General features: G+C 32.5%; 4 protein-coding genes across 4 annotated transcripts; 2 read left to right on the plus strand and 2 right to left on the minus strand.

Moving 5' to 3' along the window:
• The first annotated feature begins 980 nt into the window (after positions 1–980).
• On the plus strand, positions 981–4,002 carry LOC128987722 (peptidoglycan-recognition protein LB-like). The gene is made up of 4 exons (XM_054408720.1): positions 981–1,193; positions 2,207–2,492; positions 3,125–3,249; positions 3,701–4,002. The coding sequence occupies exons 2-4, from the start codon at positions 2,233–2,235 to the stop codon at positions 3,931–3,933; spliced, it is 618 nt and encodes a 205-aa protein (XP_054264695.1). The 5' UTR covers positions 981–1,193; positions 2,207–2,232; the 3' UTR covers positions 3,934–4,002.
• A 717-nt stretch (positions 4,003–4,719) lies between these two features.
• On the plus strand, positions 4,720–8,251 carry LOC128988154 (peptidoglycan-recognition protein SB1-like). Its single transcript, XM_054409383.1, has 4 exons — positions 4,720–4,842; positions 5,046–5,364; positions 6,371–6,495; positions 7,890–8,251. Exons 1-4 carry the CDS (start codon positions 4,836–4,838, stop codon positions 8,141–8,143), a joined length of 705 nt encoding a protein of 234 aa, XP_054265358.1. The 5' UTR covers positions 4,720–4,835; the 3' UTR covers positions 8,144–8,251.
• Positions 8,252–8,872: 621 nt separating this feature from the next.
• On the minus strand, positions 8,873–12,034 carry LOC128985458 (peptidoglycan-recognition protein SC1a-like). The gene is made up of 3 exons (XM_054404948.1): positions 11,809–12,034; positions 9,761–9,885; positions 8,873–9,025 (listed from the first exon to the last, which is right to left on the minus strand). Exons 1-3 carry the CDS (start codon positions 12,018–12,020, stop codon positions 8,886–8,888), a joined length of 477 nt encoding a protein of 158 aa, XP_054260923.1. The 5' UTR covers positions 12,021–12,034; the 3' UTR covers positions 8,873–8,885.
• A 681-nt stretch (positions 12,035–12,715) lies between these two features.
• On the minus strand, positions 12,716–16,152 carry LOC128988148 (peptidoglycan-recognition protein LF-like). The gene is made up of 4 exons (XM_054409375.1): positions 15,895–16,152; positions 14,908–15,126; positions 13,523–13,656; positions 12,716–12,973 (listed from the first exon to the last, which is right to left on the minus strand). The coding sequence occupies exons 1-4, from the start codon at positions 15,957–15,959 to the stop codon at positions 12,723–12,725; spliced, it is 669 nt and encodes a 222-aa protein (XP_054265350.1). The 5' UTR covers positions 15,960–16,152; the 3' UTR covers positions 12,716–12,722.
• Positions 16,153–19,357: the final 3,205 nt, after the last annotated feature.

The raw sequence follows: 19,357 nt of genomic DNA on the forward strand, positions 1-19,357 counted from the left end.
AAAATGGTACAACCCACAATTTTGTAAAAATTACGGTTTAACATCTATTGAAGTTTTTGTGATTTTGCTGATACAGTTTATTTTCAAGTAAAATAATATTTCTCAGATAATCTTCCAGGACACTTAAACGTATGCCGTTTATTGTAGGTTATTAATAAGTGCTCCTGCAACTGAGCTATTGTGAGCGAGAATTTAATTGAGCATTGTTAACTAATTAATTACTAAACAATGGTCGTATTGGTTGACTGTGAGATGATTGCTTTTAAATTACGTCTTGAACCTTAATTGTTCTCACTAATTGGTAATTGGTGTCTTGCGCAAACTGAAGATCTTGTAATATTATTTACTGGTTAAGTCATTTATTCTTGGTACACAGGTTAAGGTCCACATAGGTAACATCTCTTTTAGACGAAGGTTGAAAATATCCCTAGTAATAAAATAATAAACCCGTTAGAAAAATCAGTGGCTTAGTATTGAATAGTATTTTTTGAACATATTGAACACAAAGTCATATTTTGTATTATAAAGTTCACGATAAATGGCAAAAGCTGTAATATATTAAATCCACAAAAAAAATTGATTTGTCTATTTTCTTATATTTGAATGTTTATCGATTCTGTTACATAAAATAAAGAGTAAGATGGGACATCTTAGCTGTATGATCGTGAAGTGAAATTAACGAGTAATTTTGTTTTAGGAAAAATATATAATGACACATATTTTTTTTACAAAAAATAACACCAAAACATATGTTACTCTTGAATTTACGATGGTTAAAAATAAATTGTTTAAATGAATTTTGTTGTTCCAATCAGTATCTTGTTAAGTTGGGAGCAGTACTCATTTTAGCTGAAAGAATGATTTAACATACAGCATAAGATTGTTTTAAATACCAAACCACAGACAGTGTTATCTTTTGAATTATTATACATTATATTACAAACAATACAATATTTTTGGTCAGTCATGGTGAACAGCGATTGTTTTGTTATCTGTTTTTTACTTATAAACTGAGTTTTGTAAACAGTTTCTAAAATTTCATCAATGGTATCTACTAGACTATTTTCAAAAATGTGAGTGAAATTATGTGAAAAGTAAACACAAGGTTTCAGTGGACGAATGAACAGGCTTAGGATGTGAAGTATATAGTATTGCATAGAATTCGACTTTCCTCTTTTATATTCGTGAAAAAGGTGAGCTATTTATGCGATCTAAATATTATGTAGTAGCCCTATATTCAGACAGGTGTTTAATTGTATAAAATTATTCTGCAAAACGTGTATTACAAGCAGTACATTCACACAATGTTGGGAAATTTCGTTGGGAAATTTCGGTGATAACTAACTAATATTGGTAAGAAGGTATAACATTCTATTTTATGTTTGTTTGACTTCATTGTTAATTAAATATTAATAAATTAATATTAACTCTTAATTTTTGTTCCTGGAAACAGTATAAAACTTTGTTTATTTTTATTAAGGATATACAATATGTGTATATGTCCTAATACATTGTATTATTTGGTGTTATATAGAACTAGGTTACTCTCTTTTTCAGATTTATATTTGAAGTTTTATATTTGAACCTTATCACTGTTTTTAAATTAATTAATTGCACATGTATGTTCACATCAGTGGGAAGGGAATACGTTTAACCAACTTTTTAAGGCTTAGAGCTAATGAAACATAATTTATTTGGCAAACATTCTTTAATCTCTGAGACAACAGAAGCTTTAAGTAGCATTTGGGGATGTGTGTAGTGTATCACACCTCAGCCTGTGTGAGTGAATTTCAAAACAATCGTCATTCTATAGTATTATTCAATGGGAGGATTATGATGCCTGGACATGTCTTGAGAAGATTGCAATAACCACAAACAAGTAGGTATTTATGAAATACAATGATGAAAGAGATCAGAGATGAAGGCTATAGAGTAAATGGTAGGGCCAAGAGAAAAGAAAAGGAACAGAGATTGTCCAAGGAGATTGTGAGAGTTGGACAGGCTTTTTTGGTGTGCAGAATATCTTCTCCAACATTTTGGCTTTGAGAATAAATTATGGCTGTACACAACTCTATTACAATACAGGTAATATTATGTGCTGTAAACCTTTAAACTCTTAACCGATAACACGTTACATCACTCCATAATACCTTTACACTAAATATTCGCATATACCCCAAAAAACCGTTTAATTTACTTGTTTCAGACAACCTACAGATTCATACAACCACAATGGGTATAGCAGATAAACTTCCAGATGCTCATGAAGAGTACAAGAATCTGCCTTGGATACAACTGGAGATCGTGTCACGTCAGGAGTGGGGTGCTTTGCCTCCAAAGTCTGTTGAGGAGTTTGACAGCTTCCCTATCAGGGACGTTCTGATGAGCTACACGGAAACCGACAAATGTGAAGATAAGGAGAGCTGCATCAAAATGATGCAGGAACTGCAGCAGAAACACATGTCTGAAGGAGAGCCTGACATACGATTTAGGTAGTTGTCACATGATTTTATATGTAAAAGGGTGGATTGTACTTCATAAGGTATAATTTAGCTTCACTTCAGTGGAAAATTAAATGAGCTCATTTGTTAACTGTCTGTAACTAGGATAAATAAATGTTGGTAATGTTTTAATTCAGTAATATTTTGAGCTACTGAGTCTAAAAACTGCACTCAACTAAATAAAGTTGGAAATATTTTAATCTTCCTTGATTGCAAGAAAAGTGAAGTTCTTTGTTTAAATTATAATCTCTCAAGGTTAAGGAGTAAAGTAAACAAATTAATTGTATTTTTAGCTAATTACGTGCACCCTATTTCATATGATTTCAATAATACACTATCATGTTGAGTGGTAATATTACTGAAATAAATTTAAAAAATTACTTATAATTACCCTACGAAATGTATCGAACTATTCTACCATCGTCAAATCGGTTTAGACTTAATTCTGTATCACCAATACTGTATATTATTATTTTTTTCAATTAGATGTTCACAATATAAACATTTTTTTATTCCTTCAAGCATAAGAAATCAATACTAATAAGTGCATAGTTTTTTTTAATGGAAGGAACATAGTAATATCAGGTCTAAGTCTAGAATGTAATGTTTGCCAATATTTTCAGTTACGTTGTTGGGTGGGATGAGCGAGTTTATGAAGGAAGAGGGTTCAGAACCAAAACAGGAGCCAACCCGAGGTATCCATGGTTACAAGGAAAAAGTGTCGAGGTAGCCTTAAGTGGACAGAGAGGTAACTATAGTCTGTATGATGGGACCTGTCTCCTGACCCTTCGTCTGTCTGGGCCTAGTCTGGGCCTTAAGCTATTGGCCAGCCTCCAGACACGTGGAGGGTTAGGATGCAGGTTACATAGCACAGAGTATAAGGTTTCTAAATTAATAATTTCATAACTCAGACTAGTGTAGAACTTTTTGATCGACTTTGAATTGTGCTTGTTGAATTTTTTACTATGTTGTATGATCTAAAGTTTGATTGGTGTATGCTTTAACATTTTTAAATTTTGTTAGACTTATATCGACTGTTCTTTCTTACTATAAAATTATGTTCAAATGTTAAGTCTTTGTTTATGATAACAGGACCAGCTATAGGTATGCAATTGTTTTCCAAGCACACCAGAGAAACAAATAATAGCTATATAAAACACTTTTATATACATAAAAGATCCAACCGAATTTGTATTTAGGAGAAGTTCCACGTCCAGGTGAAAAAACCGCAATTATGTACCGTCTGCTCGACATTCACTCATTTGACAACGGACCAATCTCTTTCAAAGACCAGAAGATCGTACTGGACTACGAAGAACCTTCATACGTGGACGACAACAAGCTGCTAGCGATTGTTCAAGATTGCAACAATTGGACAAGACCGCTACGTGAGGAAGTGGCAGGAATGTACCATGCAGTGTGGGGAGAGTGAAGTGACCAAACTATCCGACAGTGCTAGTGTATTTATTTGTAATGTATTAAATATAATTCGTAAAAAGTGTGGATTTTATTTATGTGATCAAATATTTATAATTAATTTGGTTTTAGTTGTTTTAATTTTAGGGGTAATCTAACTACATTGGATTCAAAATGTTCGTCGAATGCAGTTACTGCGAAGTCAGCTGTTCAAATGTGTATTTAGCCATTCTCGTGAGGTCTACTTAAGTTGGATACGCATTTCGAGCACACGTCACCTCATGCCTCAATGACTAGTTCCATACCCTCCTCTAAAAGGCCACCACGTTGGTGTCTGGCAACATCGCACCTGCCAGTCTATCGCTATGGTAAATAACAGTCAAAAACAAACAAATAAACATAAACATCGGACAGACGATCCATAATGAATGTGCAACAGATTTTTCAAAAGTCTGGGTTTTGATTTCTCATGGCCCTGTAGTTTAAGACGTCATGCCAGCTCGCGTCTCAAATATTTAAATTTGATAATTAATTAAGAAAATGTTTTATTAAAAACTACAGGAAAGTATACGGAGGAGCTCGCTCAATAAGAAGAGTTTGCCCTGGTTGTACATAAAGTGAAGTACGAGATAAAAAATTGATAGAGGCATTTTTGGGTGTTGTCCAACTGCGGTTTGATAATTTGAAATCTCGATGGTGAATAAGTTATCAAAATGCATTGAATGAGCCTATTTATTAGATTAAGTACATTGAGATAGCCCATTTAAGATTCAGTATATAACTTCTAGTGGCGGATCGTTTACAAAAGACACAAGAACTAACAATAACTACATAACATGGCTGAGCAAGCAGTTAAGTAGTTAATTAGCAGATAGTAAACTACATTTAACGATTTAAAATGCTATAGCACAGAGAAAAATGCCAGGTAATCGAATAGTTCTACGACTGTTTTTTTACGCTTCTTCACTCTAATGTTATTCTTTTTTTCATTTTATATGTAGCTTTGTGAATAATATACCTTTTAAACTGATTAAGAGTAATTATGCATCGTGCAAAACATACTTAACGAAACATAATACTACACGTTCAAGCTAATAATTAACTTATGTCAATACTGTATCTGAATAGGTCAAGAGTTTGAAGATTTCGTCGCCGGCAAGAAGCCCAACTATTCCAGGAAGACTGCAAGGAAGCTGAAGATCAAGTTAGAAAAGCCAATACGATATGACTGGTTCAAGGGATACAAGTGTGACTTTGAGTATATCATGAGGGAAGATTGGGGTGCAGAAGAACCTCTGTATGTGGACGAGTATCATGAGATACAAGCCGATGTTCTGGTGAACTTCACGAACACTGAGGAGTGCGACAATGTGCACGAGTGTATCAGACGCTTGCGGAAGATGCAGAAAGATCATATGGACGCTGGGGAACCGGACATCAGGCACAAGTAAGCTTTAGCAAATACTCTCTATAGTCTGTATGATGGAACCTGTCTCCAACCTCTACGTCTATCTGGGGACAGGACAATGGTTTAAGATCCAGGTAGACAGAGGGTCAGGAGACAGGTCCCATGATACAGGCTATAAATATCACTAATACTAGCAAATAGGTAACCTGATCTTTAAATAAAATTATTAAGCCATAGATTGCAGATGAATCGTGATAAACTTTTGGGGGATAAAACTTAAAAATGCCTGAATTTCTACTAGTTGCCCTACAGTTAAATTTCGGATCCGAAATAAATATATTCATTCGGATAAATATTACTGCTTATAAATGGAGGTGGTTGTGACAAAATCATTGTCATTACGTTATTTTACTTATTTTATTTTAGTGAGATGTATAAGTTAATAAAAAAAACTTTCTAAGAAGAAATTGAAATGTCGTAGGAGAGTATGGTCAATAAAAAATTTTGACTTAAGGTTGGAGCACTTGTAAAGCTTTGTAAAATACTGTCTCGGAAAGTGACTCCTCTTAGAAACAGAATATTTTGTACTATGGTTTTAGTTTATGGTACTAACACTACTCGACTGGTATCCTTTCAAGCTTAAGATTTTCCTTTTGAAATTCTTCTTCGTCTATAGAATTTATAAAAATTTCAGTACACAGTACATTATTAGATTGTAAGAGGTCAACACAGCTCTCTAAATTATCACTGAAATTTACTAAAGATTATTATTTTTGACCACTAGAATAGCGTCAATTAGTCAACTTGCCCCATTGGTTATCGAGACATCATTTTAAGATGTATTATTTCTAGGAAACGAATTAAAAGTTGAATCTGTTATATTAGAAAAGAAACATTGATAGCTAAAACAACCCTAAGTAGCAATATATTAGTGAAAATAATGTTGACAGTAATAAAAAAACAAATAAACACCTGATTACCTGCTTTTCCTTTTGCTTGTATTAGTAGAATACAATTTATTCAATTTTTCTTAATTATTTTTTAGCTTCATGGTCGGGGGAGACGGACACATATACGAGGGGCGCGGATGGCACACCAAACCCCCTTATGATCCGAAATGGCCGGATATCTCCGACTGTATGATTAATATTGCTTATATTGGACAACGAGGTAAGTATTTATAACTTATTTTTCTATCGGCTTTATAAGGTTGATTTAATGTTGAATTTATAAGGGTAATTAAATAAGTAACAAAGTCAATGGAATAGGTTTTTTAAATGATAGCATATTTACAAAACTATATGTTGTTGTCTTTAGTTTATACAGGGTGAATAAAAAGTCAAGACCCCCCCCCTTTAATATTTTTCCCATTAAATATACAGAGATATCCTTTTGGTGGTCGTGCAATCTTTAATTTTACCAATTTTTTGCAATTTTACCATTGATTTTCTACAAAATTTGACGGGCTACCATTTTGGATAGAAAAGAGATAGCGACCTCTAGTTTTCACCATTCTTTAAGTTTTTGTAAACACTTCAAAATGAGGTGTCACTTGAAGGGGGTTTACATTTAAAAGATTTGAGTTACCCCCCAAATCCCCCCTTTTGGGGGGACACTCCCGAATTTCAAAATCATAAAATGAAACTTCCTGCTAAGCTTGCACGACCACCAAAAGGATATCTCTGTATATTTACTTGGAAAAATATTAGAGGGGGGGGGGGTCTTGACTTTTTATTCACCCTTTATGTTAACGTTATTCATCATATCCTGATATAATATAAGCGATGTAAAGGTATGAAGGATTTGTTTTTGTACTTCGTCGTGAAATACCTTACGTTATAGAGTCTATAAACGTTGCGGCATAAAGTGTAACGACAATGTGTGACTGTAGAATATAGAACGATGGTAAAACACACAAGTACTTGTGATTTACATAAATAAACAGAAATCCTGTCCTACTGATCGTTTTATCTTGCAACACAATATATTGTTTACGAATTTTTAAACTCACTCAGCTTCAGCGCATATTATATTGCTGATAGTTGTTAAAACCAACTATACACTCAATTCTATGACTACTTTAATTTGCTAAGAAGCTTATTCCTTATGGTTCTCTGAATGTTTTACGCATGACGGAGAAATCTCTAGTATTTAAATTAGTATTTATACCGTAACAAACAATAGTAAATATTTACGGTTCGTATTTGTGACTTTTTAAAAGTAGATAATTGTTAAATTATACCTACTAATAGCCTAAAAAATTAATACAAAACCCATACTGGCATTTTTATTCAACGCAGGTTTGCTCTTTTTTTGGAAAAAAGTAGTTTTTCTCAAGGAACTACCAGAAGAAATTTTCACCTAAAATATTTTGCTGGTTTGGAATATTTTGTTGAATATTAATTCCCAACACTAATTACCTCCCTGATTACTTAGTGGGACCTATAAAATACCCATAATTGATTAATATAAATACATTACATTAACTGTAGTGAGTTTAAACAAAATACCTTGCAAACTAACCATTATTCACACACTATTTCACATTTTTTGTTGTGTTTTAGGAATGTTTCCCAAGAAGGCCTTGGTTATGAAGTTAATAAATTTTTTAGAAGCGAGCAAACATGACCCCGGTTGTCTCCAAGAACATATAGGCGTATATTTAGACTATTTCGATGAAGATACCCCAATGACTGATGAATTGTACAATTATCTGCATACTAAGGAAGGGAACGAGTTGGACGAGAGCGAGTTACCAAAAGAGTATAGAAAGATGGACAAACCACCGTGGGAGACTAAGGGTACACATTGGAAATAAAATATTGGTGAGGTAGCGCCACGGGTCTCGCGCCCAAGTCAATGCCATGAGATCGGATCCTGGTACCTGCCTCTATCAGTTCTGTTCAGGGGATAGCCCAACTCCACGCGGTGGTCAGACTTTGGATGAGGAATATTTTTGGCCCCCGAAGGATCCGGTCCAACTCCGCCTGTTGGCCACATCTAATCTCTACGCTACCCATCAACATTTACCTTAGGTTAGGTTGGGTTAGGTTAGGTGAGGTAAGTTGAGGTTAGGTGAGGCTAAGTTGGGTTAGGTTAGGTTACAGTTCTAGCTTATGTAGAATTTATAACAATTTCAAACTTCAAAAACAAACTCTCAGCCATCAGGGCTGTGGGAGCCAAAATTGACCACCGCGCGGAGTTGGGATAAGCCCTCTGTTCACCCTTGTACTGTACCAGCTCACCTCTTGCTTTGCTGGATACGTTCTTATACATGGATCTGTGGCCCATGTGGACAGGCAAACTCAATGGAATAGATGCTGCCAGCCTCTTTAAAAAACTACAAAATATAGTTTGGTTCCAGATTAACAACACAATTTTAAATTACCTACTTGGAGTAAGGTATGCCTAAAATACTAATTAGATTGTAACTATATTTCAATACAATTTTAATTAAAATATAATACGCTAAATATATACAATATTTTAAAGAGCATACATACATATAGTTTTTATTTATATCAATATGTTTTCCTTTACGGTAAAATGTAAGTAGTTTATTACGTAGGGAGCATTGGAGGCAATTGGGTTATATCGAACAAAGGTATTTCAGTTATATATTCCATCAATAGACCGTTGTTTTTACCATAAGAAATTAATTTGTCCACTACAGCATGCTTCTCTTCAGCAAGGACCATTCCTGAAAACACAACTTTACTTTAGTGTGGGTTTTATGTAAAAATGAATAGTCAAAATAGTACCAATATTAAGGTTCATTAAATATGCAGCTGATGCTGAATGCATTTCAATATTAACATTTCTCTCATTAATATTAATAACTAATTATGCTATCATCAATCTACATCCAAAATATTAATATTTGGATTTGTTTATCATCCTATTTATTTTTATTTCCCTGTGACCCTATTTACATCGTTTACAATAAATATGATTGAAATATATACACATAGAACATACAACGAGTTATATCTTACTTATTTCATTAATCCAAACCTTGATGATCATTAATTTGGTCTTTAACATAATCATCGAAAAATACTGATCATTTAACACCAGATGTTAGTAAACTTTTGACATGAAAATTATAAGTGGGCAAAACAGGTAAGCAATTGTTATCAAAACTAATTCCAATTATAATAAACTACTAAACAAATACCAAACAAATATTTTATTGTATGACTAATGATTTTAAAAAAAACCATAAGTTTTCTGCACATGTTATTTATTTAACTGACAAATTATATTTAAAAATGTGATTATCTAACAATTGCGTTTTACCCCTGTTAAGTGAAATTTAACGTTTAAGGAAGTGAAGCAACGATTAGAAATCATATGAAAACTGAGTAAAAAAAATTAGTAAATTAATAAAATAGTTAAATAAGCCGAACAAATTATTTTAGAAATACATACGTACCTTCTTGGCCAACAACGCCTATTAATATACTTGTAGACTGTATACTCTCACGACGTTCTATTTTTATGGGAGCTATTTTCCATCCCCGTCCTTCATACACTATGAGATCACCTCCTACAACGAAACTGGCAAAAGAAATAAACATGAGTTGCAAATTTTCTTAGTCCTACACTAAAACTATGAAATACGACTTTTAAATTTCATGAAAAAATTAAACTCAGGATATCATAAAAGAATCTACATTGACTCTTGTTTGGAAGGTGTAGATTTAGGCGTTGTTATATTTCACACTATTTTTCACACACCATTTGTTAAGCCTTAAATAGGTTTTTTAGAAAAGTGATTATATAATAAATACCCCCGCCGCAGCAAACCTGCCGACTAAGTGAATTTCCATTTGTCTGAATTGATTTTCAGTTAAATATATTTTAATAACATTAGGTTTAACGAGTACCTAGGTTTGCTGTTACAAGGAAACTAATAAAGTGTGTTTTTGAGTAAAATATTGATAGCTTAGTACAAAATAAATAAATTTGCCAAGTTTGATCAAAATATATCCATAAACAAGCGAACTACAACATTTGACAATATTCTCCTTAAGAATAACATGGGAATTTTAAATTTAAAATTTTTTTAATTTTCTCCGTTACTAATAATCGAACAAAAATACTTTTATATACTAAATTATTTGTTTTTTTAAGCTCTTTAAAAAGGTCTAAAGAGAAATCGGGAAATTTTGTGTTTTGAGGGTCAACAGTGAGAAAAACCAATTTTTACCCCATAAAACCCCCCGTAAAGCCCCGTTCCCATGGTCCGATCGTGCTGGTTCGCAAACTCATTCAAGTTTATCCCGCCTTACACCTTTAAACCAAATTTTATCAAAATCGGACAAAAATTACTCAAGTTATCGCGTTCACGGACGTATTTGAACGAATGGTGTTTTTGGCCTCTGGGGACATCAAAATGAAAAAGTAAATCGGTCCCGGGTCTAGGTCTTATCGTGCCACCTACGGTAATAGCTACTTCCCTATAAGGAAATTCGCTAAAATGCCAAATATACTATTTATTTATTTTGTTTAAAAATAAAAGAGGTTGGCGGCCTCTTTTAACCTTGCATTTGCCCATCCACATAGACTAAGCGCCCGTGCGTGGATCGTTACCAGCAAAGCAAGGAGTGAGCCGGTACAGTACAAAGATGAACTGTACTGATTATGTGTTTTCGTCAGTGACCAGGATCCAAAACCACGACATCGCTGCCTTGGACCCGAAGTCCGCGATGCTACCGACTGAGCCACCGACTCACTAAGTTATTTGATTGGGTTTATCACAATGTTCATCAGTGGTGTTTTCAAAGTTGTTTTTTTAGGAGATCCGACCCCTGTAATAATTATTTGACGTTATTATTATGGTCAATAAATAATAACCACGTCAAAAGGCATATTTCAAATTGATATATTACTAATAAATTGCAGTTGGATTACCTTGGTTAATTGATTCCAAGAAAATTCAAAATCTGTTTCATATTTTAAATCTAGACTGAGCCCTCCTTGATCAATTGAATTTTAATCAATATTATTGGTATTATTGTATTATTATAATATTATTAGCCTATATTATATAATATATATTATTATAATATTATTATATTATTGGCTAATGAAACAGCAAGTTTTAACAAAGTCGGTAACAAAGGTACACAAGGCATCTCACTTGGTTCAAAGCAATTACTTCGCACATATTTGGTAAAATATAAGCACCTAGTTCCCCAAGTTTCCCCAAATGATAAAGTTGAAATAATATTTATAATCATATAATACACATTTTTATCACAGAGACCCACAAATCATTGATATCGTTTTTTCTGGCCCCAAGATTATTAAATCGTAAATTGGAAAAATTTTTACAAAAATTCCTGTTCTTGTAAACATGTATATCTCATTTAACCATATAAACCAGCTTCTTCTTACAAATTACATGAATAATTCAAGACACAATACAATAGTTCAAAAGTCCATTACAAGTAAAATTGTTGTAAAGTCAAGACTTACTTGAACGCAATGTCGTCCATCCCACTTTCCATATGTTTGTTTTGGAGATCCTGCATAGTCTTTAGACATGTTGTTCTGTCATGGCAATGGTCGGAGTTGGTCCATGTTACCATCACATGTTTAGCTAGCTTGGCCAATCCAAACACAGATTTAGGAGGCTTCGGATTCCACTCTTTCCTAGGAATAATATAGAAGGCTTGTTCAGGCCACATTGGTGGTACCTGACACTTCTACCCGTTCTAATATCTTTGTTTTTCGTTAACCCATACTGTTAGCTGCTTGAAATAAATCCATCTGTGATTGTTGAAATTAGCATGAAAACAATTATGTTTCGGAAACTGTATATATTCACATGTTTTTCAATATTACCCAACAGAAGGAAGGTGGAGCAATTTAAGAATATTTGATCACTTCTCGTATATACAGAACAATACCAGATTCGTTGCAGTTTCAAGATAACGTATTGCCTTTCGATATCATTATTAATAACGATTAAATGGCACATATCACTATCTTAAATATATATTACGTGGTTTTAAAATTACGATTGTTTACTAGTTAAAAGTAAAATGTTTATAAATACTTGACCTCGGTTAACTATTGTATATTTTTGTAAAAATTTAAACTAATTGTATGTTGTTAACTTGAACCCTAATGAAAAAAATGGGTTCATCAAAAACATTTTGTTTCTGCCTATACGATTATACACTTAGGACTAAAAAGGCGAAAACATTTCTATGAAGTGACATCTTCCACTAATTTAATGTATAATAACCAATATCTTAATTAATTACGCATTGTTTGATAAAGTTTACCAAGCAACTCCCAATGAAACGAGACAAATTAAAATAGTTTTTCACATTATAATTGAGTGATTTGTTTTAAATGTTATTTATACTTTATTTATCAAATTGTTACACGAACTTCGCGTCAACTGTGTCGTCTAAAAATTCGTCTTTGGCTTCTTTCATGTACTCCCTTATTTCTTCTTCTTCGTCCTCTCGTGACCTCTCGTACTCTTCGGGGCCCAGCTTTCCCCAAGGGGTCCCAAAGAGGGGGTCGTAGTCTGGTTTGAAGTCCAGGTCCTTATCCAGGTGTCCTTTAGCTATACCAGACTCCAATAGCAACCAGGCTTGATGACACATTCCAGTGTATGGGTCTCGTTCTGCCAATAAGCATATAAGAGTAATATAAAAGAGTTTTAGTTATTACTGTACACTATCGAAAGAAACTAATCATCAATGAACACTTAGTCAAACTTATTGATCAGCATATCTCCACATTCACCCACAAGCTTTATGTCTACAACAAGATAGGCTTATGTGAATCCTGTTTACCACGTCTTACTTTTCAACCTAAGCTAACCTTTTCTTTTCTCTGACAAGATGCTGATAAATTTAATTTCTCTTGTTCTTTGACTCCAGGCTCTGGCACGGAATCGTTTTTCAAATAACTTCAGAAAAGACCTAGGAGATGCAGCATTATTACTTCGATAGAATCCATTGGTGACTTGGCTGGATTTGAACCCGAGACCTCCGGGACTGAAACCCATATTCTCCACCACTTAAACACCTCTCCCCACCGTTAGTAGGAATTTGTATTTATGGTCCACCTTTCTCTTTTTATTACTTTATTATTACTTTTTATTACTTATTATTTTTTTATTAGTAATTTTTTTTATTTAAGGTCCACCGTTATAGGAACAATTACTAACCATCCTCACATTTCCAGCCAATATGGGCAATCTCCAAGCTTGCTCCCTCCAAATCTGGATATCTCTCACACTTCTCTGGTTGGGCGTTCCACCCTCGGCACTCGTATATGTTGCTGTCTCCGCCCACTATAAAACTTTACAGTAAATTATAGCTAAATAGTCAAATGTTACGGATATCTTTAACAACTCAATCTTAAAACTAGTTGTGACAGACTCCATAGAATCCATCCGTGTGGCTTTAAAGGAAAAAGTTTATTGTAGAGGTCTTCCTCTAGAGAAATATAGGAAAATATAAGCACTTCATGGCTATATGAGGCTTTTGAGCAAAAAATCTATCCTTAAGGCATCTTATTCGAGTCTAAAACAATTTTTCGTTCACATTTCGCTTAGTAAACACCTGGTCCTTTATATGTTTCATCAGTAATCTAAGTATCAACAAGTAATAAAGTTATAAAGAAAGAAGTAAAATGTTGCCGGGAGAAACTCCGGTGGGGCACACGGGAGGGACTAAGGCTAACATATCTTGTAGTGTCAGCGTTCGCCGCTAGAACTGCTAAGTTGAAATAATTTAAAATTATAATTTTTTTTAATTTTTAGTTATAAAATTAACTTTTTAATTATAAAATATTGTTTCAAATCATAAAATAAAAATTTTTAATTTTTATAATTAAACTGTCATAACATAACCTAACCAACCAGACTCGCTGATAATATAAAAATCTAATTAATAATTACTTATAATTTTTAATTAATTATAAAATTAATTTTAGAATTTAGTATTATAAAATTTAACTGTCATAACCTAACCTAACCAACCAAACTTGCTGATATGAAAAATTTGTTGACAAAAAGTTAATGCTACTAGCGGGATTCGAACCCGGGACCTCCTGAACAATAATCCGAAACGCTACCAACTATGCCACGAACGCCGCTGAAATCACTTCGTTTCGTTACGGTAATCGTGTCGCCTCAAGAGAAGACATTAGCCACTAGAGATATGACGTCACTACACCTTTAGCCTTAGTCCCTTCCGTGTGCCTATTCCGGAGAAACTCTGCTAGCATTTTAAAACAATTGGATTCATATAATTTTGTTTTACTCAGATACGGCTGGTTAATACTACTAAGTTGAACGCTTATTCCTGTGGCCAAAAATCGTTGGCATTGATACTTTAAAATACTTAAAGTTTCATCAAACAATTATCACGATAAAACTCCATTAAAGAGATAGTGATCTGCATCTATTCCGAAGCGTAATTTATCTTTTAGTTTAGGACTAATAATAAACTTTCATTAGGTAATAATCTGCATAATTAAACTCAAAATTGTTGTACACTACTATCGTGCCACACAAAAACAACCATATAAATTCAACAGTTACCTTACTTGTACGGGATCTCCATGCCTCTTTCCCTGTAGGACTTCTGGATCTTCCACATCTCCGTTACACACTCCCACTCCGACCAACACTCCTGAGTGTTTGTCCAGGAGGCGATCACGTGTTTGACCGGATGTTGCAGCGGAGCGGAAGTCTGCAGGGGAGGAAGTTTACTCCACATCCGGTACGGGAATACGAATAGTGCCCGGATGTTGTGATCTGGGATACTGGAAAGAGTAAGGTAAATCAGAAAGGTACTTTATGAAAATGCCTCCGCTTTGCAAAAAGTGAGGACGCAAAAAATCTGACCTTAATGTGTGGTAAATAAAACAATTACTTCTAAAACACCGGTTACGAAAAAAAGTTACTTTTACTTCCTTAAACATTATCTTAGTGTAAAATCTGTTTTCGTGGGATGCGATAGCCTACATAAATATACATTTTTCTGTTAGGAGTTCAAATAGAATTTAAAAAGTTTGTTGCTTTTGTGACTTATTTTTCACTATTAAAGCCAATCAATAAAACTTTAAACTTTCAACTTGAAGCTTTAATTTATGGCTTTAGCCCAAGGATACTAAACAGATATATACAAATTTTATGTAAAGTAATAAAAACTTATTGTTGAGGTCAATCTAAGGAATACGAACTAGTTTATATCAGTATCACCCTTTGTTTACTATTATCATTTTCAATATTATATCTGTATGCTATTGTTCCTACGATTAATGATTAATATGGGATTAAGGCAAGATCTTAGTTTGAAATACAAATGGTTATTGACATATTATATAAGTTAGTTTTTTGATAAACATAAAATAAGACTATGGCTAGCCAAATTGTGCTAACCATCTAGTTTTCTTCTGATTCCCTTCCATCACAGAAGGTCATGAAGTGTAAATATCCTAATTTAAATCTACAACAAGAAATTGCTATTTCAAAATTCCGCTATTCTACGATTATACATATAAATAGTGTTTTATTTATTGAAAACTTACGTTCTTGCACCACCTCTACCTCCAGGTTCAGGTAATTTAGCCTCTCTTCTTAAAAATATAACCATTTTGAGGATTTATAATGTAAAATCGTGTACGTAGTTCATTTATTTACATAAACCCAATATTTCCAAACACATCACAATTCAACAAATATCCCAAAATCCGTTTAAAATGCCAACATTTATATGTCACGTTTGCACAAGTGATAATAATGGGGTACACAAAGATTATGATACAACGACATTATAGGGGGTAACGTAAAACATGAACTGAAGTTTACTCTGTTCTCAGTGTAGCTATACTGCTTTGATAACATATCTTCATACTTATCAATAGGGCATCACAAGTTCAATAATAACATATAATTATTTGTGATACGCACACTGTTATATTGTTATAATTTTTAGGCTTTTGAGTTGTTCTAATCGAATATATTACAATGAAATGTACGTATTGCTATTATTACGTGTCATATTAGAACGTTTATATTTAGAAATGTAAAGCATGGACCTTTTAAAATATATTATCGTTAGAAAAATATCAGTAGATACATTTATTTAAATTATTCATGAATTCAATTTGGCCATATCTTATTCATTCAATAAATGTACAATGATTACCCCTTATAACTAAAAACCATAATTATAATACTATAATGGTTGTGAAGGTAAAATTTATTAAAAATCCCTATGGACAAAATCAGTAACAATATAAATTCTTACTTACATAACTAATGGATAATAAATTCCAGAATAAAAAAATATTGGTTTGTGTTGTTATAAAAATAATGTAGTTCATACCTTAGGACATTCAATTTACGTAAGCCTGTAATCTATTAAAACCCTATCAAATTAAACAGTATAAAACTTGGAATGTTAAACAAGAAGAGGGTTAAACTAAAATTTTACAAATGATAAATGAAAAAAAAACTTGAATAACTTTGATGTGATTATATTATGGATGTATATTTTAGTAGTAAACACTATTAAATGCGTTATGAATCCTGTAATTTTGCTGTAACGTGCACTTCAATTAATAAGTGGAGGGTCCACTCCTTGCCATATAAAGGGTGTCATATTAGGGGTTTCTCTTCAAACAGATTTTGTCAAATGTGTAAGAAATATATTTTCAAGCTTAGACTCGTAATCTTGGTGGATTGGCAGACAAGTCGGAACTTTAGACATATGTCTGAGTTATTGGTTTAAGGGTTATACATCAGCGTAAAGCTAACACCCAGATAAATAACCAATGTTTACAAATGTGATTCTTCTTACAATATCTTCAAGATCTTACAAAATTGCTTGATTTACAGTGTACTTACAATGTCCAGTTCAACTTATCCTTCCTAATACTGCAGTGTAAAGATTTATTATTGTCATAGATGTGAAGGATAATCTAATATCGTCTGTAAAATAACCGGACAAAAATATTTTACTCTTTAAAATTGTATATAGAGAATATGTATAGACCCACTTAGACTCGTGTTTTGAACGTTACTTTTCTCTGCACTAGACAAATTAATTTCTTGAACATTACAAAACACATAGTATTTTTCAGGTTATAACAAAATTATAAAACAAACAATATTAATATTTTCTTTGGTTGTAGAGTTTTGGTTGCCAAAAATTAAAACAGTTGACAATACAATAACAAAAAATCTTTGTTTTCGTCGGCAAAACCACCAAAATTATAATTAACATTACTTTCGCACAGTAAACATTCTTTTGCCGTAGCAAACAATGTAATGATGAATTTTAGCAGGTGATAAACATGTAACGAAAACAGGTCATTATTATGTAACGAAAAATATAAATTATTATTTTAACTTAAGTACGCGCAAAGTGTGTTACACTTAAAATACACTATATGAAATAACAAAAAATCACACCAACATGTAGCTCTTAAAAATCAAAATGGAAGGAACATTTGTAAAATAAAATAGACAAAATCAATATAAACCAACATTTTTAACAAACCCTTTTAACTAAAATTGTGTTCATTTAACACAATAAAGTATATTTAGTTTGTAATACAGATATTCTATTACACCATGTTTACCAGAGTATAAGGTTAAAGTAACCAAATTATTTTGTTTAACGAAGCGATTGGTTGCTATTGACGTCTCAATGACAAATCGAGTTTATCGGGTTTTCGAAGGTTAACTAAACCGATTAAGAATGTCAGGTCGTGATTCGGACTATTAACTTTCTACAAATATGTCAAATTAAAATTAAACTCTACTCTGTTTGAATTTCGTTTTATTGGAAGGTATATTATTATTAACATACAAGATTATAACAGTGTTTATAAAAATCTAGTAAATCTATCGATACATAATTTATTGTTAGGCATAATTGATGTGTGTTTTGTTGTTGTTTGTGTTGTTTTTTGTTTTTGGTTGTTTTGTTGTTGTTGTTTATTGTTATGTTCATCTGCATTAGTTTAAGTGTAATGTTCTACACTATGTTCTATGGTTATTGGCAAATTTAATGTTTCTTAGCATTGTATATACTAAATACACCTAAGCATAAAAGCTTAAGGTATTAAGCGTTTTGTTTGAGAAATCATAAAAAAAAATTATATATTTACTCTATATTTTAATTGCATTATCATCAATATAGTTTTTATGAATATTTGAGCCTCTAAGTCTGCAACATAATATTTTGTAAACATCGAATACAAACATCTAATTTATTTGACCGGTCTAGTTGTAAAATTTCGACATTATAAACTAAGGCATTGATGACATTACAAATCATTATATTATAAGAAAGTTATGATATTGCAACTTTATAAAAGTCTCTACTTATAAGTAGACATTAATTAGGTAAATTGGATTTGAAAAGTTGTAGTTTACGATAAGATAATTAGGCGTCATCTGAAATGGAGCCAACTAAAGTCGGCGCTGATGTTGTTTTTAGTATAACTGAGTAATGTTTTTACAGTTATTGCATAATAAAATGTTTGCAAAGCAACAAAACAAGTTTGCTGTAAATTAAAACGATTGCGAAGACGTATTTGTAAGTGCACAATCAAAGGTTGAGATTAGTTTTAGTTAGATTTTGGACAGGGTTAGTTAATAAGTTAAAAACCTAAAACAAAAACCTTTGGGGCTGGTTATATATAGGAGATAAAATTATATAGCTTAAGATTATTTTTTAATTTTTTATCCATGCTTCTGTATCAAGGAAGGAGAAAACATTCTGTTGTATGGAGTACAAAAATAAAATAGCAATGCCATATTTTTATTACGTGGTATTATTGTAAATATTTGTTATTGTTGGTTTTAAATAGTTATTTGTGTAACTAGTGTGCGAAGTGGCACTTTGATTCACATGAGAGAAATGTAGAGACTTTCTCAAGTGCAGCAAAGGCACTTTGCACTCGCGTTACACATTATATTTTTCATACAGTTTTAATAAAGCATATGAATAGTTAGTATTTTAAACACTATACAACACGT

This window comes from Macrosteles quadrilineatus, unplaced genomic scaffold (genome assembly GCF_028750875.1).
Source record: "Macrosteles quadrilineatus isolate MER2022 unplaced genomic scaffold, UCM_ALF_1.0 Scaffold_2__2_contigs__length_208266976, whole genome shotgun sequence".
NCBI classification, from domain to species: Eukaryota; Metazoa; Arthropoda; class Insecta; order Hemiptera; family Cicadellidae; genus Macrosteles; species Macrosteles quadrilineatus.